At 38.5% G+C, this 25,001-nt stretch overlaps 3 protein-coding genes across 5 annotated transcripts; 2 read left to right on the forward strand and 1 right to left on the reverse strand.

Annotated features, from left to right (window-relative positions):
* The first annotated feature begins 1,761 nt into the window (after nucleotides 1-1,761).
* Nucleotides 1,762-20,137, forward strand: LOC145217890 (serine/threonine-protein kinase DCLK3-like). 3 transcript variants are annotated; one of them, XM_080085269.1, is made up of 18 exons: nucleotides 1,762-1,901; nucleotides 9,353-9,513; nucleotides 9,676-9,831; nucleotides 10,476-10,555; nucleotides 11,079-11,187; nucleotides 11,500-11,666; nucleotides 11,912-12,076; nucleotides 12,800-12,988; nucleotides 13,775-13,804; nucleotides 14,271-14,484; nucleotides 15,066-15,206; nucleotides 15,266-15,385; nucleotides 15,796-15,973; nucleotides 16,399-16,505; nucleotides 17,245-17,391; nucleotides 17,835-17,967; nucleotides 18,424-18,591; nucleotides 18,986-20,137. In XM_080085269.1, the coding sequence occupies exons 1-18, from the start codon at nucleotides 1,820-1,822 to the stop codon at nucleotides 19,189-19,191; spliced, it is 2,553 nt and encodes an 850-aa protein (XP_079941395.1). In that variant the 5' UTR covers nucleotides 1,762-1,819; the 3' UTR covers nucleotides 19,192-20,137. The 3 variants fall into 3 exon arrangements, with proteins under 3 accessions (XP_079941395.1, XP_079941394.1, XP_079941396.1); XM_080085268.1 differs by lacking the exon at nucleotides 1,762-1,901 and adding an exon at nucleotides 7,294-8,569; XM_080085270.1 differs by lacking the exon at nucleotides 1,762-1,901 and adding an exon at nucleotides 7,294-8,569 and having other exon boundaries at nucleotides 15,269-15,385.
* LOC145217892 (uncharacterized) lies at nucleotides 3,059-7,312 on the forward strand. Its single transcript, XM_080085275.1, has 2 exons — nucleotides 3,059-5,708; nucleotides 7,258-7,312. The coding sequence occupies exons 1-2, from the start codon at nucleotides 3,713-3,715 to the stop codon at nucleotides 7,281-7,283; spliced, it is 2,022 nt and encodes a 673-aa protein (XP_079941401.1). The 5' UTR covers nucleotides 3,059-3,712; the 3' UTR covers nucleotides 7,284-7,312.
* A 782-nt stretch (nucleotides 20,138-20,919) lies between the features above and the next one.
* LOC145217911 (uncharacterized) lies at nucleotides 20,920-23,699 on the reverse strand. Its single transcript, XM_080085294.1, has 4 exons — nucleotides 23,581-23,699; nucleotides 22,603-22,728; nucleotides 22,240-22,360; nucleotides 20,920-21,216 (listed from the first exon to the last, which is right to left on the reverse strand). Exons 1-4 carry the CDS (start codon nucleotides 23,688-23,690, stop codon nucleotides 21,070-21,072), a joined length of 504 nt encoding a protein of 167 aa, XP_079941420.1. The 5' UTR covers nucleotides 23,691-23,699; the 3' UTR covers nucleotides 20,920-21,069.
* Nucleotides 23,700-25,001: the final 1,302 nt, after the last annotated feature.

The raw sequence follows: 25,001 nt of genomic DNA on the forward strand, positions 1-25,001 counted from the left end.
CCAACCTAACGATTGCAAGGCGATTTCCATAACCACTATTACGATTGCAAGACGTTTGCACTAACCATTGGGTTAGCGTCGTAGCGGGGGTTAGACAATATAACTTTACGACTGCAAGGCGGTTGCAGTTAGTTATCTATGTGCCTGGGCTGGGATCAGACCATTGATCTATAGATAAATTCCTTTGCTGCACAAATTATGTGGGCTTTAATTTACCATATTTGGAAGATACACATCCAGGTTACTCGTAAAGACAAAGTTTCATTTCAAATGTGATTTTAACACGATTTAAACCCAACTCGCACTATGGAAACCACATTCAGCTAAAATAACACCTATTTTCGTGGACCATTGTTGCGTTATAGAGCCTGCATTGTGACGCAAAGGTGTTCATTATTCTCGAATGTGAGATTGTCGCGAAAGCCCATTGTGTTGTTCGACTTTCGCTATCTGAAATCTAAAAGTTGGAGTGCCCTGGACACAATGCTTTCAAGTAGTACTTTAAGCTGTAGCGTGTACACGGGTGCTTGTTTAGCGGGCAAAAGCGTGGCCCCTGAATGTAACGTAACTGTCGCACTTGTAATTCATTTTAGGTTAGCTCGAGGTTTTTAAATTTGGAGATTTTTTTGCAGAACTTTCGAGGCATTTGGTACAGCTGATAATATTCTAAGGTGGAAATTTGCAAGCTAAGTCTTAAATGCATGTTCAAATTAAGGAATGACTTTTTAGTTAATTATGCAGAAAAGTATATAGACTAGTGATTTACTAGGTTTTGCGACAAGTCGGAGACATATAAAATAATTATAAAACTTACATAAAGAGGAAAAATATTATTCATGAATTTGCATTGTTTCAGATTTATTGATATCACAGACGCAACTTTGAAGAAAATTAGGTTTCGAAGTGAAATGAACAGGAACACCATAGGGAAACGTAACCCGAAAGAAGTGAAAACTTAGGGAGGTTGAAAGTATAGAAAGGCAAAATACAAATAGCAAATGGTTCTTGAACATTTTATCAGCTAATGTAGGCCTAACTCTTTACTAACAGGTAATCAGATTACACCAGATCCACAAGAGTCGAGCAAATCAACCCGATTACCAAGCCAGAAAAGATTCACCTATTGTGGGTTTCGAACCCACGAAGACACTCTTTTCGATACTTTTACACTGCTTAAAGCTCGTTAGGAAGACCACCTTATATGTGTTAAACAAATTTTATTTGTAAACGTAATTGGTCTGTAGAAAGAGACGCCTGTACTGGGTGTGACAGAGTAGTCATTCGTAAGAAACACACGGTTGTATTCAGTCTTGTAGAAAAACAGTGTGCTTAGTCTATCTTTAGGTTTTGATACTGATTTGAAATTGACAGACTTAGACGTCAACAGATACAAGTATCAACAGGATTCAATATCAGATCGTTTAGCGGGTTAAACGTCGACCTTTACGTGCTAGAAAGAGAACTGAAAAAAATATTCAGAAGGTTGATATACCAGAAAATCTTAGCTTTGCGGTTACGAAAGTTTCCTACCAAACCCTGTTTTACACTGTACAGAAAAAGTTGTAAAAGGGCTCCACAGATTAACTATACCCGAGCAGTTAATCATGGTTTAAGCTTATACTCAACCACATTTTACATCAGATATTTAGACTGATTTACAGTAAGTTGATTAAAATACAAAAAACATTCCTTATTTACCAGAACATGTCCTTTTTCGTTTACTCATTCATATGGCATATTGCTTATCAGAATAAACTTCAAGTCTGAATAAACTAAGGTTTATAACTGACGTCACTGATGACGTAATAACCGTGACGTCATGCCCGTGTTTCTGGAGTCAGTGGACGGTGAAGCCGACAGTCCTTGGTTGTGCAAGAAGTACATATGGGGACGGCTGCCACGTAAGGACAATAAAAAAATGTTTGTATGTTTTAACTTTGTATGTTTTCGGTTCTCTATGGTTGACTGCACGAAGCTGGTTAGAAAACCCGCTTTAAGCTTGCGAAGCCGTGTATGTAACAAGCGCTATGGTTGACTGCGACAAGCTCGTTAGGAAACCGCTTTAAGCTTGCAAAGTCGTATATGTAACGAGCGCTGTGGTTGACTGCACGAAGCTCGTTAGGAAACCCGATTTAAGTCGTGCAAGTAACAAGCGCTATGGTTGACTGTATGAAGCAAGTAAGGAAACCCGCTTTATGTGTGCAAAGTCGTGCATGCAAGAAGCGCTGTGGTTGACTGCACGAAGCTCGTAAGGATACTCGCTTTAAGCTTGCAAAGTCATAAACGTACCAAGCGCTATGGTTGACTGCACGAAGTTCGTTAGGAAACCCGGTTTAGGCGCAACAAGTCGTTACAAAATGTAATACACAACCGTTCAATACATTACAATGCGCGAACGAGGCTTAATATTACAGTTCAATTACTTATTTGAAGCGCCCTCTTTCAAATATCAAGTGGTGTTGCTTGTTACAATGTGCTAGCAAATATACCAGTCTCACTTTGTAATAAACTTTGCCGAGTCGAAGTGATAATATCTGATATTAAAAGTTTCTTGTGTCGAAGTAAAAATGCAAGATAGACAATACTGGAGACGGGGTAAGAATAGCTGCCTAGAATTATGTTGTGTGCTTCAAATTTTGCTTTTGGCTGCAGTTTTTTTATTCTGAGTGGCTAAAACTATGTCTAAATGTGACATGTTCTTTCAGCGTTTTTTTCTAGCCGTGTTTACTGCAGTAAGTTATTTTTTAAAGTGGCACCGAGCGAACGAAAAGTAGCTAGCAGGTTAAGGTCGCAAAATGTACCTGTTTTTCGTATGGGAAGTACATTTGTTTGCAAATGATACGCTTCTTACATGGAGACAATAACTGATGTGTAAAAGTGTTTAAGTGTTGTTTCAATAGTGATTAATATGTTAGGGTTAGCTAAATCCAAATACCTCTAATCAACTTATATTTTAATCAACAATACTTATAACCGCGCAATCGCTTTGTTACGACACTATCGCGAACAATTAGCGTCTCTAATTATTACGTCACTATCATCGTCAATTATGACGAATCACCGCGATTGTTCATTTTCCCACGGTGGGTGTTCGACTGTCCGCCGTGATTTGGAACAGTTCCAATTGTGCGCTATCTTACCTCGCATCCACTTAAACCCTGATTGGGATGTTTGTTTTAAGGATGAGACGTACGTGCGCCCCATTGTTATGGCAACTGGCCGTCTATAAAACCTTGGTTCGGTGCGTGCAGGCGCAGGAAGAAAGATTGGTCGTACAGTTGCCATTGCTAGCTCGTCTGCATGTACAGAATTTCGTTGTATTTTTGAGTTATAAGGTTTCGGGATTAGATGTCTTGTTCAGTTTTGAACCAAAGTGCTGCAAAACAATAATTCCGGGTTTGTGCTTTTGTTGGAGTCTGGCTTAATTGACCATTTGAGTCACCCAGTATTTAGAAGATTAGCATTTGATTTCGTTTCGTGGCTTTTCGCCTTAAAATTGCTTTCAAATCTTTATGAATGCAGAAAGGATTAAAGACAATACGAATCCTCGCATTCCACCACTGCGGTTATACAACCAACATTATTGCAGCTATATTTTTTCCATTTGCCGATTTTCTAAGTGGTAAAACTATTGACCAAGAACAGTTTTCAGTCTGTAAATTAAAGACCTCTCAAGACTTACGATTTCAACATTTTGACGTAGTAAGCAGAAATGCCACACAGGGGTTTATTTTCAGTGGAGGAATTAAAACGTTCGTGTCCCCGACTTGTCAGTTATTCAGTGCCTGAAAAACCTCTCTGGAATCAGTACATCCCTAAAGGTCAACGTGGGGTCACATTGCTCTACTCTGATTCGTCAAAATGCCCCGCTTGCGATGTTATCAAACATAAAAAGCCGAGCGTTTCCGAAATTTGCCGAAGAAGTCCGAAGTTGAGTGAAAGTTTCCGATGTTTACCGAATCATTCCGAAACTATAAATACTCGTAAAAATGCCGATTATGACCTTAAGATTGATCTTGGAAGCTTATCGCAATGCGAAAGTGACGAGATTATTTCGTTTTCTCCTAAATTTGCAACGTCAAGTCCGAAATTTGCAAGCTGTAGGACAAAAAGATGCAATTCTCCTAATATTTTGCGTAATGAAGCAATCTGCCCAGAACCTTTTCCAGTGACTAAATATGAACACATTGAAAGAGAAATTGAAACGCAATGCGCACAAAGAATTAGTGCACCACACCAGCCTTACAAGTATGCAACATGTTTTATGTCGAAACCTTCTGTCAGTGTAGACTACAAAAGCACAAGAGGACAGTTTTCAACGGGACAGAATAGAACAACTCGTCTCTATGGCATTAAAGAAGAAACTGATACGAAATCTGCCAACAAGATTTGTAACAGGCAAAACCAACATTCCCAGTTCATAAGCACGTCTGTAGCGCAAACAGAAACTAAAACAACTGTTAACATTTTATCTGAACAAAAAGATACGAAAACTCAATGCAATGTGTCCAATCAAAACTGCAATGATGTTTTGGATAAACAGAAAAATGTTGATGATGAAAAACAAAGTGATGTTGATTTCATTGATTTCGTGGACGGCTTGACTACAGCAGAAGTAGAAAGTATATCTACGGACCGTACAAATAACAACCCACCGACTTTGGTTGTAAATCAAATTCAAGATTCAAATGTGACAAATAGAAGAGAGAAAAATATTTCTACGGGTCTGAAAAATAACAGCGATCCAGTAGGGACAAAGAAAGAGCGCTCTCGGTTGGATGATGTGTCTAAAGATGATTTTAAAAAGAAAGCAAAAACTAAACCTGCTAAAACCAAGACAACATCCAAACGCAGTTTCACTCAGACTTCGTTTAACTTTTTCAGCAATCTCACTGTAACTCGCTTCAAAGACACAAAACCAAAAAAGAAAATGACCAAACCAAAAAAACAGACAAAGAAATCAAAACTGGGACTTCTGCGAGCGCTGATGACGTCATCGTCTACGTCATCGATTGACTGTGACGTTTCGAGGCGAAGCAGGGCACGGGCGGTGTATAGAAACACCGAACTGTCTCAACTTAAAGCTATAAAGACAACGACACCTAATGGGCAAAATAAACCTAATAGCTCGTCCGCTAAACGGCGCTCTGGAGCGAGGACTTCAAAATTAGTTTCATCAGACTCTCACAAGTTTGGTCGGGGCTCAAGGGTGAGTGACGTCACAAAAACCGAAGACGTCACGAAAACTGCTGACGTCAGTAAAAGCGAAGTACAATCACCAAAACTGTCTAACAACAATACGAAGGACTTAAAATATAGCGTATCAAATTTAAGGCCAGGACAAAATTTCTCAAAAGCTAAAGAAAATAACACAAAAACTAATAGTGGGTTCAGAAATAGTCAATCTGCATTAAACAGATCCTCTGGGGCTTATAACGCGCAACCAATGAAGCAGTTTGCCACACCAGTTCAGAATATAGTCAGACCGATTGCAAGACCCGAATATCCATTTCCACATCCGGGACACTTTCAAACGTTTAAGCTTCTTACACCGATTCAGTATCTCGCCGTGAAACAACAGGCTGTTTTGCATGAGCCAGTGAACCGTGACCGTGACGTAAGCGCCTACGATAGCGTTCACGCATCGCTGCCTTTCAGGAATTTTCCGTGTTTTTCTGAAACTTGTGAATCCCAACCACTGATACCAGGTGAGTGTTTTATTGTTTCAGCCCAGTGAGTGTGTTTGACTTCGCTCAAACTGCTGCTGTTTTTGCTAGTACTCCACTTGAGTTTCATTTTACTTAATAGGCAGGTAATTGTATTTGCTGAGAATATTAATTGGTTGACTTGACTGGGGTTGTTTTGTCATCATCTTTGTTAGCTGTTTTGACGTGGAATTACTTTTTGGGTGTTTTGTAAAATTCTGTGTGGATTTTTTTTCGCTTTGCACAAAGTGCTGCTGTTTCGGCTAGTGAGTTTTGAAACTTGAGTACTTTTCTTAGGTGAGTTTTGAAATTGCTCAGGATATGAAGTTGATTTGACTTCATCGTTTGCTTTTTTGACTTGTCATTACTTTTGGGCGTTCTGTATAATTCTGTCTGGGTTTGACTTTGTCCAAATCGCTGCTGTTAGTATTTGGCTTGAGTGCTTTACTTATACGGAGGGAAGCGTTTTGAGTATTGAGTTATTTACGTGATTGTGGTTGTTGATTGTTTAACTTTAATCTAAGGATCTTAGACCTGGCATAACTTATGGGCGAAGTTTTGTTGGCAGCATGAACTTTGTATGTGTAAAAAAGAAAATTTGAAGTAAAATATATTTCGCCTATTTGCATCTTACCAAAATTTTGCCGGCCAAACAAAATTCAGTTCATTTTATTTCGCCTATTGGACATACATACTGCTTCGAAAATCCAAAAACGCTTTAGAATAAGGTAAGCATCAAACCGAACTACCTAAAACCCGATATCTCATTAAACTGTAGCGAAGTCCTCGATCTTTTGTTGAAAAACGCAATTTCACGCTTAATCGCCACCAGCTCTTGACAGTTTTATTACAAAACCCTGCGTGAAGGACTTAGAAGGGCCCTCAACTCTCTCACAGTGAAGATATAACTTACAACGTTTCGTCAGATTTATCGATTTGTTTCGCGATTTTCGAGTTGTTGACTGTGTAGAGATGAGATATGTGACATATTAATTGCCAACTGATGTTCGAGAGTTGCTGATAGATATCCCTTATGAGCTTCTGCACCTGTTATTGTCGTTGTCAGTAGCAACGCCTCGCTTTTGGTTGCCATGCCAACGTAATGTGCAGAGCTGTTTAAATTTGAGTTGAGTTAGTAGGTTTTACTGTTGTTTGAGTTGAACATCTGATTGAGTTTGTAGGTTATAGTTGAGTTGGAAAGATGGTTGTAACTGTTCATGTTTGAAATTCCTTTGAGGTTTATTTTTTAGTGTTTTAGTTTTTGGCAACTAATAACTATAAATTTGTGAAAATCAAGCAAGGAGTGTTCATATCTGGGTGTGTCTGACTTGTTCTTTATTAACAACATTGATTTGTTTGTAAGTTTCAACTGGAGGTGTAAAAAATAGTTAGTGATTTCCAAGTAAACGTGTAAAAATCCATAAAACCATTGTTTTAATCCATTTTTAAACCTTTAGGTTATTTACGCGTTTTACTACGAGTTTGGCTGTTTGTTGTGTTGCATCAAAGACCGGGTTTTAATTTAGTTAAATTACAACTTCTGTTTAACCAGCCGAGCTTCAGAAGAAACTTTGCTGAAAAAATTCTGATGGTAACCAATAGCAACCACTGTAGAAACGACGCGGTGAGCGACGTCAGTGCAAACTTCAAAAATGACGTCATTCATCCAGTGGTGACGTCAACGCCAAGGTCATCTGCAACCCCGATGTTATCGACTGTGAAAATACGTCAGCGAGTAAAACTGACCCCTAAAACCCCAGTGGAGGTTGTGCCGCCCCTGGATTTGACCCATGTTGTAAAAGCAAGCCCCAAAGTGGACCCAGGTTGTGGGGTTAAAACTGTGGGGGACGGGGGTGTGAAACTTTCTGAAGCAGATAATCAGAAGGTTTTACGGTTTGAGAACGCAGCGCCAAGTTATGAAGACTTTGAACCGGACGAAAACTTTAATTCAGAAACTTACCCTGATGAAAAACCGGTTACCATCCCCAATTCCGTTGCCAGGGCAACCAGGCGTTTTTTGTTCAGCAGCTCGAGTCGAAGCCCCGCCCTGACTAAAGCACCGTCCGTCGACCAGCAGCCAATCAAAGCCGGCAGCGACCCTTTGATTGACGTGCGGCCCGAGCGGGCGAAGGAATCGAGCGGAGTTCGTTCCGAAGACGATTTTTCTTATTACCGCAAGGTGGCGTGTTTCAGTGTGAGTGGAACGCCGGAAGATTTTGAAGAATTAAAAGTGAAGAAAAACCCAGAGAAAGAAAAAAAGCGGATTTCTATGGACAAACGCACTAATACATCATCAACAACGTCATCGAGTTCCGGTTCGCTGGGTTCAAAAGGGGTAAGTCCTTATGAGCAGAAGTTAGCCCCAACTTTGGAAGCGGGGCGAAAAAAGGTGGTGAAGAAACAGCCCCCGGAACCCACGAAGGATAAAAAGCCCTTGAAGCCCCATAAACGTTTACCCACCGTCACTAACCCAATCAGGGTGACCCCAAAAGTCAAAGTCAACTCCCGTAGAAGGGCTCTAAGCACAGCTTCAGTACCAAAGAAAGTTCAGATGAAATCTTTCCTGCTCTTAAACGACGTTGAAATCCCCACAAACGAACAAACCAACTTCTACATTGAGAAAATCCAATCATCGTTTCTTCAGCGTCACCAGATCCGGGACTATCCCGACGGGGAATTCCCGGACTTCCGGTCCCACGAGGACTTCATTCTTAACTCCGAGATCCGAGCGGGCGGTCTCAGCTCTAGACGCACTCATGCGCGTCCGATGCGCCATGACGTCATTGACCACGTGGTCGGTGACGTAGAAGGTTACGCGAGGTCACGTAGAGAGGAAGACGTTGAATATATTGCAACCACTACTGGTACAAAAATAGTTTTAGATACGGTTTCTGTTGATAACAGTTACAACTAAAGTTGCTTTAAGTGTGTTTGTTAGAATGAAAAGTATTTTTTGTGGAAATTTGTTTCAAATGAGACGTTTTGCTTGGCGACGATATATTAGGAGGTTTTCTTGTGAGCATCGAGCCAATAAACGATAAGCTGCAGACAGCTAGATTGGCTTATTGAAAGGCACTACTTTCTTTTTAAATGTAAGAAACATGTTGCACTGACTGTTATGAACAGTTCTGAGCATAAGTTTATGACAAATTGACTTGGTCTTACTCAATGGTTTGTTGTAAGGTAATGTACGAAAGTTAAATTGGTTGTGTAAGAGTGACAGGTAAACAATTTTGCCCAAGCATTTTCAGCTTTCGTGATCAATTTTTGTAGCATTTTGAGAGAAACAAGTTTTTGCGATTTCCGCTTCTCCTGAAACAATTTCTAAATATTGCTTAAGTACCTGAAACTATCGATGTACAAATGCCGAGGAGTTTGTCTGTAGGAGTAACGAGTTTTCTGGGTTTGGGGACGAGTAATTTGTAATACATTATACATATGGAGTCGTTTTTTTGACAAAGAGAGTACATTTTTTAAACAAGTGACGAGTAGTTTTTTAAGTTTTTGGTGCGTATCGAGTACTTAAAACACTCTGTTCGCGATCGTAACGAGTACAAATACTTTTTCTCATCGAGTAGCGAGTATTAAGCAACACAACTCTTCGAGTAACACACAAAGACACACAACCACTGTTGTTTTGCATACAGGACACCGGATACCAAACTACAATAGCAACAACAACAGTAGCAGCAACGCCTATCATGGTTTCAACGACTCCGATTCGGGTTTTCCCCACACGAGTACGGGCGCTGGGAGAAACGGACTCCGCTCTACGTTTCCACCTAGCGGCAGAAATGTTTTCGGAAAAGTATTACATTTTTTTTGTTATAACCTACTTTTTTAAATCTTTGCCTTTGCATTTTTATTTTTGGTTTCAAATAAAAAAAAATATTTGTGATGGAAATTAAGAAAATATACTTTAACCCAAAAGGTGATTTCCTGTTTAACCCTTTTTTCTTTTTTACCCCAGCACCGGCCAATGACGTTTGGGACAGCCCCTAGAGGTGATTATGCACACACAACTCATTCTGACAATTCACCGATGAAACCGAAAGTTGTTACAGTGGTTCGAGCTGGACCTACCCGACCTCACAAGAAGATTACGATTCTACTAAATAGAAGAGCTGTAAGCTTGTTGATTTATATCTCTTCAACTAATGTTAGTTTGTTGACCATTTCAATGTGAAACTACTTACATAAGACCTTTAAGCTGGTTTCTAAACTCGTTCATTTAACCATAGCGCTTAATAATCATTTACAATATCATGCAACTGAAACATGTTTCCCAACAAGCTTCGTGCAGGCCACTTTAACAACTTTACAGGCTTAATGTGGTTTCTTAACGAGTTTTTATAAGTCAATCATGGCGCTTGTTACATGCACGACTTTACGAGCTAATTGGGGCTTTCCTGACGAACTTCGTGCCGTGAACAATAGTGCTTTTTGCATGCACGATTTAGCACGTTATAAGCGGGTTTCCTGACTACACACTTTGTGGATTTCTAAACGAGTTTCATGCATTTAACCATAGCGCTTGTAAAATTCATGTATAATTTTTGTACCATAAAACATGTTTGAGCTTCGTGCAGTCAACTGTATTGACTTTAAACGCCTAAAGCACGGTTTTCTAACAGTTTTCTTAAGTTATCCAGCATCGTGGTCGTAACCGCAGAAATATTCCACTTGTATTTCTTGATCGGTGCAGTTTTTGGCAAAATTTTATTTTACATGATGTACATGATAAACAATTGCTTCCTATTTGTAACGCAGGTTCAAACTTACGAACAACTGGTAGCGGATATTTCAGAAGCGCTTGGACAGCCTAAGTGGAAAAACGACCACATAAGAAAGTGAGTTCAACAACCTAACCTAAGTTTCATCATCCCCGACGCACTAAATGTATGCTTCCAATCAAAATAATGTGTATCTTAACAATGTTGTTAAATTATTTATTAAAATATGAACATTCTGTTCTGCTTAAACAGTTTTGTTATTTAACGAATCTCCCGCAGACAATAGAATGCAAGACTGTATTAGACTGTTTTATTTAAAAAGCAGGTAAAACGCATTAATCCTTACCTTAAATAACAGAAATATATATTTCGCCTTAAATAAACTAGCATTGTCAGTTTCTTATTCAAATATAATCTAATTCTTTTTTCTTATATTCAGGCAAAGGATTTTTACCTGTTTTTTTATGAAACAGTCAAATATCATTCTGTTTTGTTGAGACAAATCCCCTGAAATCATGTTATTTTGACCCACTTGCAATCACAAAATTTTTTTATAGTGCAACGACACTGTAATAAAATACCCTATTTGTTCAACACTTACATTTTTCTGAGTCAAAATTCACACCTATTCATGTTGCAGGCTGTACACGTTAAAGGGGCGCGAGGTTCGGTCTGTGTCGGATTTCTTTCGCGAAGATGACGTTTTCATAGCAGTCGGACGTGAACAGCTAACCACTATGGACGTTCAGGTACCCTAATGGACAAACTGCTAGTGCTATGACTTGCCTAGTATAGGACATTTTTGTTGTTATTTGAATTCTGCTTCTTATTGTTCTCATTCTTATTGTAATATGACGTTTTGATGACGTAACTATAGATTAATTTTGTTTTATGTTTTATTTTCTAGAACTGCAATGTTACGGATTTTGCGTTTTTTTAACTTTTGTTACGTCATTCATGCGTGACGTCATCACCGAATAGCTCACAATTTCAATTTGGGAATCGAAACTATCCAAATCCATTTTATAATTTATAACCGAATCCTCCGTTTATGTCTTTAGGAAGTTCTACAAGAGCTCTACCCGGATTCGCCTTACGCAGAAAGTCTAATAAGACAGAACCTGCAAAAAGCCTACAAACAAAATAAACAGAGTAGAAGACATCTAACAGAACAATCGAAGGGTTCTAAATCCGATTCGGGTCTTGGAGATTCGACTGAAGGCGAAAGGTGAGGTTTCGGGTAATATCGGTTCTTAAATACCAGCGGGTTGTGCCGATTCGGGTAATACCGATTCTTGATAACCAGCGGGTTTTGCCGACTCGGGTAATTCTGGGTAATTAAATTGTTTTAGTGGTATAAAGGTAGTGATGTTACACTAGTTAAAAAAAAACATCGTCCAGTACTTGTTAACAGTGGTTAAGTATTCGAAACTGTTCTAGAATAATTATTTTCTCCAAATCGCGCGATTTTAGACGCTTCAACGACGCCACCTACCGATCACCTCGCATGGAAAAGGGCCGCGCACGCCAACTAGTCACGGAACGACGTCGCTTTCAGGACCAGGAGAGGATCAAAGCGCAGAAGTGGGAGAGAGGAAGATGGGAGCGGGAGCAGGAAGAGCTGGAGGATGAGCTAAGGTGAGATGACGTCATGGAAAAAATTTAAAATAAAAATCTTAAACAGAATGTCTGGAGTTAAGATACCGAGGAAAAAAATTGAAACCTTTTTAATTATTTTTAGTTTTTTTTAGGATTTAATCCTCTTTAGTTTACAGCTCACTGACCGAAAGAATTTTTTTGTTCCACTATTTTTGTCTATAGTTTACGAATTCTTTTTTTTGTTCCACTATTTTTGTCTATAGTTTACGAATTCTTTCAGGCTTTGACAAAAATATATTTATTTCTGAAAACTAAATTAAAATCTATAACTGTTAAGTAAACCTGTTTATGATATGCAACCTTTCGTATATTTTTTATTTCAGATATATTTAAAATAAGAAACAATATTATAATCCACTTTTTGTGCACTTTTGTATGAAATGTACATCTTTTTTTGCAAACCAACATTTTGTAACCTTTAAAACACAGTGCCAATAAAACAATGACTTCAAAATGATCGATCAAAAGTTCTAAAGGAATGAATTAAAAAGTGCTAAACGGAAACGTCAATACAATCTTCAACTGACACTTTTTTCAGTTGCATATTTTTCTTCAATCAATTGAACGTCGCCACGGCGAACTAAAAATACAAGTCGTAATGAGAACTCCAATCAATTAATTTCTGATTTTTTGCACATTTTTCTTGATTAAAAATTTCCCCAAAAAAAATTGACGATTATTTAACAACGTTATTTTTGTCAGACGTCGCCACGGCAACCGGGATTCCCCTAGCGACGACCTCAACCAATCACTGCGCGACGCTGAGAGGAGGAAGAAGGAGCGAGCGCAGTGGGAGTCGGAGGAGCGGGAGAGACAAAGAAGGAAACAATTGGAGGAGGAGGAGCGCAGGAGGAGAGAGGACGAAGAGAAAAGAGAAAGAGATAGACTCAGGTGGGAAAATATACAGTAAAATAAAAGTATATTTGTAAGTTCGAAACATTAGATTTAAAAAAAATGCTTTTGCAATTTCAAGATAACATAGGCTCAGGTGAAAAAATTAAAAAAAGATCATATACCAAAGATAAACGTCATAAAGCTTTTCTGGCAATTGTATTTAACGCTTTTACAAAATTTCAATTGCCAGAAGAGCTCTGTAAAGTTGATATTCTGCCTGGCAGCAACAGCTTGCATAAGATAATTTAAAAAAATATTTTTTTTTCAATTGTAAGTTACAAAAATTGCTTTGCTGAATAATTGATAACGTTAATAACAAAAACGCGTTTAGAGAGTACCAATATAGTAATTTCCAAGCGAAGAAAAAAAAGTATTTCTGGAAAAGATACTGAAATTTGACACTGTATAAGTTTGAGAGTTTCTTTGCTACCTTATCGGAGCCTTATTCAAATAGAATCAAAAACATATAGTTAGTAAACATAAAACGAGCACAAAATAAGTCAAAAACACTTCAAATAAAGTTAAGTCAATCTAACACCAACTGAAATCATTAGAAACAGAAAACAAAACAAATGACCAAATAAGTAACTAAAACACAAAATAATGAAAAAATGATTATTTGCCGAATCTTTTGAATAATAAAGCATGTCTCTTTTTACGTCTATTTGGACCGTTTTATTCGTCATTAAACTTATGAACAGATCTCTGCCTAGTGTTCCAAATCAAGGTTAAATAGATCAAATACAATGTTAAAAAATTTCTTACCGGATTTCCTATATGTAGGCGCAGTAAATTAACCCTGGCAAATTACAGGTAAGATTGTCACATGTTGACGCATGAACACTTCTGATTGGTTGAGCTTAGTCACGTGATTTTACGCATGACTTCCATCAGCACCCTTGAAAACTGGGATTTTTGTGAACGTGTACAAAACTTTATTTACGTTTTCACTTTTTTTCCTTTCTGATTGCAATTTGATAAAACTGTGCGAGACGCTTTGATTACGATTTGTTGTTGTCACAGATTGATTGATTGTTTCAAAAATGATGTGCGATTTTTCTTCAAAATGTTTTAAAAACTCCTTATTAGTATGTTAACTTTAGTATAATTGATTATGTATTTTGACGTTATGATTTCCTAACCTCTACGAATCTTGATTGATTTTGAAAAACAAAATCAAAAAAAACTCTGAAAGTAATGCCTTAAGTTGTGTATGTCGTCATAATATTTTTACACAATACGTCATTCGTGACCTTTATGGCGTCATAATCGGTTTTAGGCGGGAGCGAGAAATGGAAGAACAACGAAAACTGAAACACCTCGAAGACGAACTGAAACGAGAGAGACAGAAAGACGACGCCGAGAGAAAAAGGCGAATAAGAGAAGAAGAGGAAAAAAGGCGAAGGAGAGAAGAAGACGAAGAACGGAAACTGAGAGAGATCGAAAACGAGAGAAAGAAGCTGGAAGAGGAAAGGCGCCGCCTAGAGGAAGAAGTAAGTTAACAGTTTTTGATATTTTCCTGAAAAAAAAATGTTTTCGTTTAGAGGTTTTTTATCTAACGCGTTTGGTCAAAAAAGAGTGCTTTAAACTTATTCAAATTTACACACATGCTGGCAAGTTATCCAAATTTGATCCTCCTGAAGTTTGACCCCGATTGACCCAGCGGTTCACCCACAGGCCCCCCAAAACGTAAATTTTTTAAAACGACTGTACTGATAAAGTATATAATCTAGGAGTTTCATGTTTTGTGGGTTGGTGCAATGTATAGAATTCTGAAGTAATTTGCAACTATTAATTTGATTCGTTCTTTTTTTACCCCTTAAGCTCGAAATGTCCGTGTTAAGGTTTCCCTGTCCTCAAGGTCAGAAATATAAACCCCAATATGCTGAATTTTAAACTATTGATTCTTCGTTTTATATTTACAATTTTTGCCTGATCGGTCGACTGGCCACCTTTAGTGCTGTATTTCAATGTATATCTAGTTAATCGTTAAATAGAACACATACAAATACATAAAATAAAAAATACATAAAAAAGCCAGCCTTGTAGTTTTTTTTGTAAATAAATTTTGCAGAAAAAACGAATAAGAGACGAAGATGAGCGGAGAAAAAAACGAGAGGAGCGACACCGGGATGAGCAGGAGAGGAGAGAGATGATTGAAAGAGAGAAACGGGAGCGGGATGAAGAAGAGCGAAGGAGAAAACGAGAAATTGAGGTAAAAAAATTGTTAAAAAACCTTTGTGGCAAAAATTTTAAAACGAGAGAATTTTGCAGCAGATGGAAGAAGAAAGGCGAAGAAGAGAAGCAGCGGACCGTAAAGATGTTCACTCACCCGTGACGTACACGAATAAAGCTGACGACACAGATCGGCTTCGACGAATCCAAAAATTCAAGGTTCGTTTGAGCGGTTACAAATCGGGTAGTTTCGAATCCGAATATTTCATACTTTGAATATGAGTAGTCGAGAATCTGAATTGTCAAGAATTTAAATTTGAATATTTAGGAACCAGAATAGTTTGAAAGCTTTAAAAAGTTAACAATCCAAATAGTTAAGGAACCGAATCTCGATCGTTACGAAACCAAATTGGTGGGAATTTATATTAATAGTGTTGGGGTGTCACGAATTTGCATTTCAATATTTAGAAACCAGAATAGTTATGGATCCGAATAGTTGACGATTCGATTCTGAATAGTTGTGAAGCTTTGAAAAGTTGACAATCCAAATAGTTCAAGAACCGCATTCGGATAGTTAGTTTAAAAACCTGAAGAAATATTTCTGCTAACCCCCGGTTTGTCTCCTACAGGCCCCATCTCGGCGAATAATCAACAGGGGTGATATCGAGAGTCGATATGAAATCGGTAAAACGATTGGAGACGGCAATTTTGCAGTTGTGAAGGAATGTAGGCTCCGAAATACCGAATCGGAATACGCCATGAAGATCATAGACAAGTCCAAGTTGAAAGGCAAAGAGGACATGATAGGTAGGTTATTACACGTTTATTATTTTTGATAAATGACTGACCTGGCAATCCCCTACTACAAAGTTGACATGTGCAGCATACGAGGCAGGCAACGGTGCTTGTGATTCAACTTTCGGCGGTTTCTCCATTGAACCTGTGTAGCTCTATTGGTAATGCGCGAGTCCTGAAAATACTCCTGTCGTGGGTTCGATTCCCGGCGCAGGCTAGACTTTTCTCGCCTACGCCTTGCCATATGGGAAATGTTTGGTGACCGGCTGTTTTGGATTTTGATTTGAATGACGCCTTTAATAGGCCCGTATACTATGATTTGTATTTGAGTGTGCGCTGGACTGCATGAAAGCTACAGGGCTGATCCAGTAATGAGTACAATTTGTCTTCAAGCAAAACCCACTTTCATTACACAAAAAAAAATTTTATTTTTACAGAAAACGAAATCGCTATTATGAAGAACTGTCATCACCCTAACATTGTTCGTCTTATCGAAGAGTTTGAAACCGAAGATGAGATTTACCTTGTACTTGAATACATTAAGGTAAATACATATTTCGCTAGGAGAGTGTTTCTCAACCCGTTTAAATCCATGGACATCCAGTTCAATTAAATAAATGTCGTGGACCAGTCCATTGTTAAGTAAAGATAAAGAAAGCATCCATATCGGGTTGAGCCGATTTTTTTACTACTTCAAACAAATCGTAGCAGCACAATTGGCCCTAAATATTTACCAAAATAATAATGTGAAGCCGGAAAATAGCTGCACAACGTTAAGACGTTATAAGGCTCAACCAAGCAGAGGGCACATTCACTTTACTGGGTGAGGTTGGCTCGTTGGGATATCAAGACTGGGAAGCTACGTTGGTGGAACCAGTCAAGTTGGAACCTAAAATCTAACCACCCGTGTTAGGGAAAGAGGGTGGCGCCTTATGTCGTAGTTTGGAACAAAAATGTCATGATTACTGAACTTTTTCGCGCTTTATAACAGTTTAACGTTGCGCCCCTGTCTTGGTGAATATTTTAGTGCAATTGTACCGGTAAGATTTGTTTGAACCAGTCAAATAAACTCAACTAAAACTAGGCTTTTTCTCAACTTTGCTTTAAATGTGTATAAATGATGTGACAGGAATTAACATAAGGTCGGCGTTAAACATCGCAGGGTATAAGTCATCTGCCTACGCCTGCCACTTAGAAAACCACCTTTATATTGTATACTGTGGGCATGTTATACCATAATAAAGTACTTGATGTCCATAAATCTTTAACTTTTCGCATTACAGGGTGGAGATTTATTCGATGCGATCACCGAAAGTGTAAAGTTCACTGAAAGAGACGCAGCAAATATGGTGGCCGACCTGTCCGAAGCTCTTGCATTTCTGCACTCCAAGAACATCATACACAGAGATCTTAAACCGGAAAACTTACTGGTAAGCGACACGAAACAGTGTGAAAATAACAGGCGTGTTGAAAATCATGTGGGTACGGTTGGTAACACCCTGATTCGGTTTGACACCTTCAATAGGCCTGGTGTATTATGATTTATATATGAGTGTGCCGTGATCGCTGGTCTGCATGAACGGTTCAGGGTTGATCCTTTATACACATATACGTTCATCACCGCTAACTAATATAAAAAGCCTGTTTTACAGCAAAAGACAATTAATTTTAAAAGCTGGTCGCTCACTTTTTACATTTTCTTTTAAATTAAAGGAAAACGTAATAAAAAAATAAAAAAATAATATTTCTAACTCTAAAATTAGTAGCAAGTTTCACGATTAAATTTAAATGAAACAACAACGCTAAGCACATTTAACGTGTAAGTTCGTTTGTTACGTCACAGACACTGTATTATGACGTCATAATATTACAGGTGTCGCGTAACAAAGACGGAAGTATGACGTTGAAGCTAGCCGACTTCGGACTTGCGATGGAAGTAACGGAACCGATTTACACAGTTTGCGGAACGCCTACCTACGTTGCGCCCGAAATACTTGCCGAAACTGGTAAGATATTACGTCACTCTAACATACGATTGGACCATGACGTCAGAATGGAGTTGTTACGTCACAATAATGTTTTATGTTTGTTTTGTGGCACACATAAAATTTTGACGTAATTTTCCGAAAAAGTTTGACATGTTTTGTTTTTGTTTTTTATCTCAACACAAATGAACAAAATCTGTTTTGTTGGTTTTTGCTGGAATTTTTTTAATTCTGAAAAGTTCTCTGTCCTTACCGAACCTCCTGACAGGTTAAAACCAAAACTGAAACATAAAATTTGAGCCCGATTTTTGAAAAACGTTGGTTTTAACCGAAATATTCCACTTTCAAAGTGGTTTCTGCCTTCCAATGAGCCCCCTTGTTTTGACCGCTAATGTTATTGCTTCTCAGTTTTCAAATCAATTTAATACCACGTTTTTTTTGGTTTCGAATAATTTCGAATCCTATTGTATCTACCAGGTTACGGGTTGGAGGTGGATATGTGGGCAACAGGCGTGATCACCTATATTCTGTTGTGCGGCTTCCCGCCATTCCGAAGCCTGGAACGAGATCAAGAGGAACTATTTGAAATAATTCAGCTCGGAGAATATGAATTCCTTTCTCCTTACTGGGACAATATTTCAGATGGTAAGAAAAATATCCTTTTGGTGGCAGGCTTAAAGCGAGTTACGTAACGAGCTTTGTGCAGTCAACCATAGCGCCTGTTACATGCACGAATTTGCAAGCTTAAAGTGGATTTTGTAGTAGGTTCGTGCTGTCTACAGTAGCGCTTGCTACATGTACGACTTAGAACGTTTAAAGCGGGTTTCCTAACGATCTTTGTGCAGTCAACCATGGCGCTTGTTACATTCACGACTTTGCAAGCTTGAAGCAGGTTTCCTAACGAGCTTCGTTAAGTCAACTATAGCGCTTGTTACACACACGACTTTGTTAAAGCGGGTTTCTTAACGAGCTTCTTTAAGTCGACCATGGCACTTTTCTAGACAGTCAATCACCAAACAAAATTGTCTTTGCTTTTCAGCTGCGAAAGATCTTATTCAAAGACTGCTCGTTGTCGACACCAAGCGGCGATATACAGCTGAGCAAGTTTTAGCTCATCCCTGGATTCAGTCTGAAGGTTCATACAAGGGTCCAAACCTCCAGAGGGAAATCACAATGAATTTGGAGAAAAACTTCGGCGACAGAAACCGCCGTAAGGTGGCGCTCTCACAGCAGGCCGTCCATTGAAGAGTTTCAGTTTGTTTGTTGTTTAAAGTTTGCACAGCGGCAAAGTGAAGTGTAGTTGTACGTCTTTGTATCTTTTTCTCGACACTGTACAGTGCCGCATGTTTGTTTTTTGTTTTCCAAAACTGTTTACCTGAAGTTTACCCCCTGAAGCAGAAGCTTTTTTTAACTTCATGAAAACAACAAAATCACGTCGATTTTCTTTATTTGACCTTTAATGACCTTCCGTTTATGACGTCATAATGCGTTTGTCGATTTCGCGTTCCTGCCACGATGTTCACTGTTACACGAAAACTGCTTTCTTTGTTCCCGTTTTAAATTGAACTAGCAACTATTCTAATTAGATCCGATACAATTCCTTTGTTGGAAACGGTTCCCATCGACTTGTTTCGGTTTATTTTCGGATCTTGACCCACAACTTGTCTTTGATGGTAAAATTCTATCCGAATCCGACATGTGCAAAAGCCTTACTAAGCTGCCCATTGTGACGTCACTTGCAATTCTTCCCTCCACAATCAAGTTGAGCGCGACAATCTTTTATGACGTCGTGGCTGCTGTTCTAATCCCCTATGACGTCACAAGTCAATATTGGTAAAAAATTAACTAAACCTAATGTTTTAAAATCTGGGGGGGAAATTTACGCTTTTGTGAAATTTTATTAGCCTTCCGTCCCTATATGTGTCCGACCTAAGTGAATCGGATCCGGATTTCTCTGTAGTCTTCAAATGCCCTTTTGTGTCTTCAATTTTACATACAAAGATCGTGAAGCCGAATATCCTTTTTTATTGTAACATGACAATCGTTTTTTTGTTGTTGTTTTTTCTGCGTGTACAGAAATGTATATTGTGTTTAAATTAAGATTTTTTGCGTGTAGTTTTTATTTTTGTAGCTCACTTCAGTTTTCTCACTTTTCCGTGCGAAGATGAATAAAATAAATTTTGTAAGTTAAGCTTTTACAAGAAAGCACGAGATTGTTATTCATAGTACGCCAGACCAACTAAAGGCGTCATACCGAATCAAGTCGGTCTCCCATTTTCACATGGGATAGGCTAAAAAAAACTATTTTTCAATTTAACCTACTACCCTTTTGCTAAAATATTAAGAAGTTTGTTAAACCTATTTATTATTAGGAATCTATAATGTATTTTTATTTTGTTCGAACCCCAACCATTTAGCACAAGGCTCTATATTTTTGTTGGAAATATGCTAAAGCTAATTTCTTGCCGAACAGGAGTGCATGAAAGACCGAAATTATTAGGTGAAATGCTTTTATTAGGCCAGGCGTGCTGTGAATTATACCACTGTCTATATTTTAAAGATAGAAATTACTACTAAAAGCACGACTTTAATGTTTAGCCACAGAAAGGGGCCAAACGTTATTGGTTTGTGTCTAAAAGTGTGTCAACAGTTTGGTCTATTTTTGTAGCAGACATGTTTTCATGCACATTGCTTATGAGAAATTTACCGGATGAAAGAGTCGTGCCAAACGCTTGTAGGCCGCAGACAGTTCAGCAATTAGTCATTCCCTACCGGTGTTATATTGCGTTCTTTTACATCACGATTTAAGGTGCCTAATTAGATGCATGCCACGTCAAATGATTCATGCTTTGTAACCCAAGTAATTGTTTTTTTGTTAAATTTTTTTTGCACATGTACATACTTTTCCAATTCCGAACGTTTGGCACAATCAAAAATGTACACATTAATTAAAAAACATGTAATCCTGTAATTCTTAGTTCAGAAAACGCAAAAAAAACATCATGTACAATAAACACATTCTAAAATTGATGATGCAACAAACATACGTATGACATCACAAGTCCGTTTATAATCCAGGCACACTATTGGAACACATGTAAACTGTTTAGAATCAACGAATTATTACATATTTTGCCGTTTTTCCACCATGCCTTCCCACATAACATCGGTCATGTCCGCTAAGACTTTTTTGAAAGCGTCGTAAGTGGTGGAACCAAACTCCACATCGTATTTTTCACACAAAACTTGCAACACGGCTACCTCCAACGCCTGCAAAATACAGCTTTTGTTAGCTTAAGCACGTTTATACCAGTAAGGGTTACGCGTTGCTTTAGGTCAGTGGTTCTTGAACTGTGGTACGTGGTACGTGAGTAGCTTTCTGCTATACTTAATTCAAGCCACATCAAGATTTGCTGCTCAACTGACCAAACCGATCAGCCCTTTTTTTGCAGAAACATTGTCTAGGACATTACAATAAAAAACTGCCGGAAGAGCTAAAAATTCTGTTAATACGTTATGCCTGGCAGCAACAGTGTATTCATTGTCTAGGACGTTTTTAGGAATTGCTAACATGCTGGTTTCCTAAAGAAGATTTAGGTGGTACACGGCGATAGAAAAAGTCGCCGCAATCAGTATAAGTTTCAGAACCACTACTTTAGGTAGACCGAGCTGGGATCAGAACCACCAACCTAACGATTGCAAGGCGGTTGCACTAACCACTGGGTTATCGTAGAGGCTGAATTGGGATTAGAACCACCAACCTTACGATTGCAAGGCGGTTGCACTAACCACTGGGTTATCGTAGAGGCTGAATTGGGATTAGAACCACCAACCTTACGATTGCAAGGCGGTTGCACTAACCACCGGGTCATCTTAGAGGCCAAGCTGGGATTAGAACCATCAACCTTACGATTGTAAGGCGGTTGCACTAACCACTTGGTTATCTTAGGGCCAAGCTGGGCTTAGAGCCACCAACCTTACGATTGCAAGGCGGTTGCACTAACCACTTGGTTATCTTAGGGCCAAGCTGGGCTTAGAACCACCAACCTTACGATTACCGGGCGGTTGCACTAACCACTGGGTCATCTCAGAGGCTGAATTGGGATTAGAACCACCAACCTTGCAATTGCAAGGCGGTTGCTTTAACAATTAATTCTGTTTAGAGGCCGAGATTGGATTAGGAATGGTTGTTCTATCCACTGCGTTAACTTCGAGGCCGAGCTGGGATTGGAACCACCAACCTTACGATTGCAATACAGTTGCACTAGCCACTGTGCCACCAGTGTAACTTACCCTCAAGTGTTCGAGTTCGAGGTCAAGTCTTGCATGAGCTCTTCCCATCCTCATTCCGGTTTTGTAGAAAGCTTCTGGTTCTTCGATCAGCATTATCAATTTCCTCATGGCTGCAAATTGCCTAAAACCAAAATGTTGCGATAATCGTGTTCATCACAGTTGTGTGACAACGCGTTATGACGTCACAGAGCAAATATGACGTCATACAGAACTTATTGCGACGTCATAGCGACGATGCACTTTTACAATAAAAACTTTCTTTTTTTTGAATTTTTTCGGTTTTGAAAAATTGACAGCTATTTCTCTGCTTTAACAATCGCTGAAAGGGTGTTTGTGACGTCATATAGGCGCATTATGACGTACCTCGGAATGCGAACTTTCATCTTCTCGTTTTCCTGTAACATTGGGATAGTGATGGGGCAATCCGCTTCTTGGGGAAGTCCGTAAGAACGAAACACTTTTCGGGAATCCAGGTTTTCGTTTAACATTCTGCGATAAAATATTTCAGGATTATTCCATACAACTTCACTGTAGCAATTTTGGTATTTTTGACTGTTTTCAAATTTTTTTGTAGATGCTGAAAAATCTTGTTTTAAACAACAAAATTATCGGACAAATTGAATTTAAAACATAAGTTTTTTGGCAACAACGCGCTATTAAACTGATGTAGGTGTGCATGAATATTTATATTCTGTTAATCAATACATGTGTAGTTTTGGTACTGGGTGTAGAACATATAAGTTTGTGTTGAGTTGAGTTTACTTCGCTTGGTGAACGCACACATAGAGACGCAATTGCACTGAAAACAATCACCGAGCCGGAAATAGCTGCGCAACGTTAAAAAGTTAAGGGGCGCAAATTAGTGAAGGGCACAGTTAGTGGTTAATGACTCAACGCGCTGCAGCTACACCGTATTATGAAATTTTTAAACATTTATTTTTATTAAAACATATTCATTTTACTATTGCAGCGTTAAAGAGGTTTTCAAATACGGAGCAAAACGCCTTTTTTGCAAACTCTACTTTTTAGTTTTCAGCTGCAATGCGTTTCCTTTCGCCAATTGTGCCCTTACTTTTGTCGCGCTTTATAACGTCTCAACGTTGCGCAGCTATTTCCGGCTTGGTGAATATTTTAGTGCTATTATGCTGCTACGATTTGTTTTAACGCTGAGCAACAATATACATTTGTGCTTCACAACGCCAGTACATCAAATTTTTAGCTACTTTAAAACCTTACAATTATTTGTTAATTTTTAGGTAATGTGTAGTTGTCAACTGAAACACTTGAACAACTTGCGTGAGTTTTGAACCATTGACCTTTGGGTTGTAATTTGTGTGTTACCTTTCAAATATCACCAAACCGAATTCGGTCTTGTAGTCGTCATTGCAGGTTCCGAATGTTTGGGCCGAAACCTGAAGAACGGCATCGGTTTCAGATTTTGACATACGCATAATGCTACGTTTTTAACTGGTTTCTAAAAGACAAAACATTGGCCTATAAACCATGTGCAATTAAAACAGCGACTGATGCGATATATGTAAAAATCGTAAACGGTAAATGCATATTGCATCATCAACCATGTTATTATGCTCTACGTCTCCCATCGAAAACTTCATAAAATTAACATATATGCTGGTATATGTTGCCTTGATACCTAATTCGTTTACCCAGCAATCGACTTTCTGTTTTTTTGAACGGTTTGTATCAAGAGATTATATGATAAAAAACCTAACGTGTTTTAAACCTTTATAGTTTGGCATTTTTTTTCTGTATTACAATGCTTAGAGCAGTGGTTCCCAACCTTTTTTGTTACATTCCTCCCTTCGCCCATTTTCGAGTTATTCATTCCTCCCCATAAGAAGAAAAACAAATATAACATAAAAAATTATAGCAATTTGAAATAGACCTTATAATCAAGGATGTCCATGCAGTATCCTTTACCAAATGTGAACCGGGTCCAAATTATAATGGACATAATAATGTATTTACAAAAATATTCTGTAACATTTCCAATGTAATTTGTTTTGCAGTTTTTATGAAATTCCTCCCCTGAACTCATAAAATTCCTCCCTAGGGAGGAATTCCTCCCAGGTTGGGAACCACTGGCTTAGAGAGTTCATTCCCTAAAAAGCACAACACAAAACAACCGACATTCAAAACAAACACTTGACAAAATTGCGGTATGTTAAGTGTATACGACACCACGATTTGTCGGGAGGTGCAAACCAGGATATGTGCAATAACAGTTAGGAAATCCGCAAAAATACTTCGCGTATAACATCAACAAATTTCGAGTATTTTATTCACACACACACACAACTTTGCAAGCATAAAACAGGTTTCTTAACGAGCTTCGGGCAGTCAACTATAGCGCTTGTTACATGTATGAACTTGCACTCTTAAGGTGGGTTTACTAATGAGCTTCGTGCAGTCAACTATAGCGCTTGTTACATGTACGAACTTGCACTCTTAAGGTGGGTTTACTAATGAGCTTCGTGCAGTCAACTATAGCACATAATACATGCACGACTTTGCACGTTTCAAATGGGTTTCCTAATAACTTCGTGCAGTCAACCATAGTGCTTAATTGTTACATGCACGACTTTGCACACTTAAAGTAGGTTTCCTAATAACTTCGTGCAGTCAACGGTAGCGCATGTTACTGCAAGACTACGCTCCCTTGAAGCGGGTTTTCTAACAAACTCTAAACAGGTTTTGCAACAAGCTTGTATATAGCTCAATTTGAGTCTAATTTATACGAG

The sequence above is a fragment of the Phallusia mammillata genome, chromosome 3 (genome assembly GCF_965637545.1).
Source record: "Phallusia mammillata chromosome 3, kaPhaMamm4.hap1.1, whole genome shotgun sequence".
Classification (NCBI taxonomy): domain Eukaryota; kingdom Metazoa; phylum Chordata; class Ascidiacea; order Phlebobranchia; family Ascidiidae; genus Phallusia; species Phallusia mammillata.

Coding starts and splice junctions, on each gene's coding strand:
- LOC145217890 (XM_080085268.1), top strand. CDS start 7,294: ATGGTAACCAATAGCAACCACTGTAGAAACGACGCGGTGAGCGACGTC. Junction 9,514..9,675: donor GCAGAAATGTTTTCGGAAAA/GTATTACATTTT, acceptor TTTTTACCCCAG/CACCGGCCAATGACGTTTGG. Junction 13,805..14,270: donor TTAACCCTGGCAAATTACAG/GTAAGATTGTCA, acceptor AATCGGTTTTAG/GCGGGAGCGAGAAATGGAAG.
- LOC145217892 (XM_080085275.1), top strand. CDS start 3,713: ATGCCACACAGGGGTTTATTTTCAGTGGAGGAATTAAAACGTTCGTGT. Junction 5,709..7,257: donor ATCCCAACCACTGATACCAG/GTGAGTGTTTTA, acceptor CTGTTTAACCAG/CCGAGCTTCAGAAGAAACTT.
- LOC145217911 (XM_080085294.1), bottom strand. CDS start 23,690: ATGCGTATGTCAAAATCTGAAACCGATGCCGTTCTTCAGGTTTCGGCC. Junction 22,361..22,602: donor ATGAAAGTTCGCATTCCGAG/GTACGTCATAAT, acceptor TTTTGGTTTTAG/GCAATTTGCAGCCATGAGGA. Junction 21,217..22,239: donor TCGAACTCGAACACTTGAGG/GTAAGTTACACT, acceptor TGTATTTTGCAG/GCGTTGGAGGTAGCCGTGTT.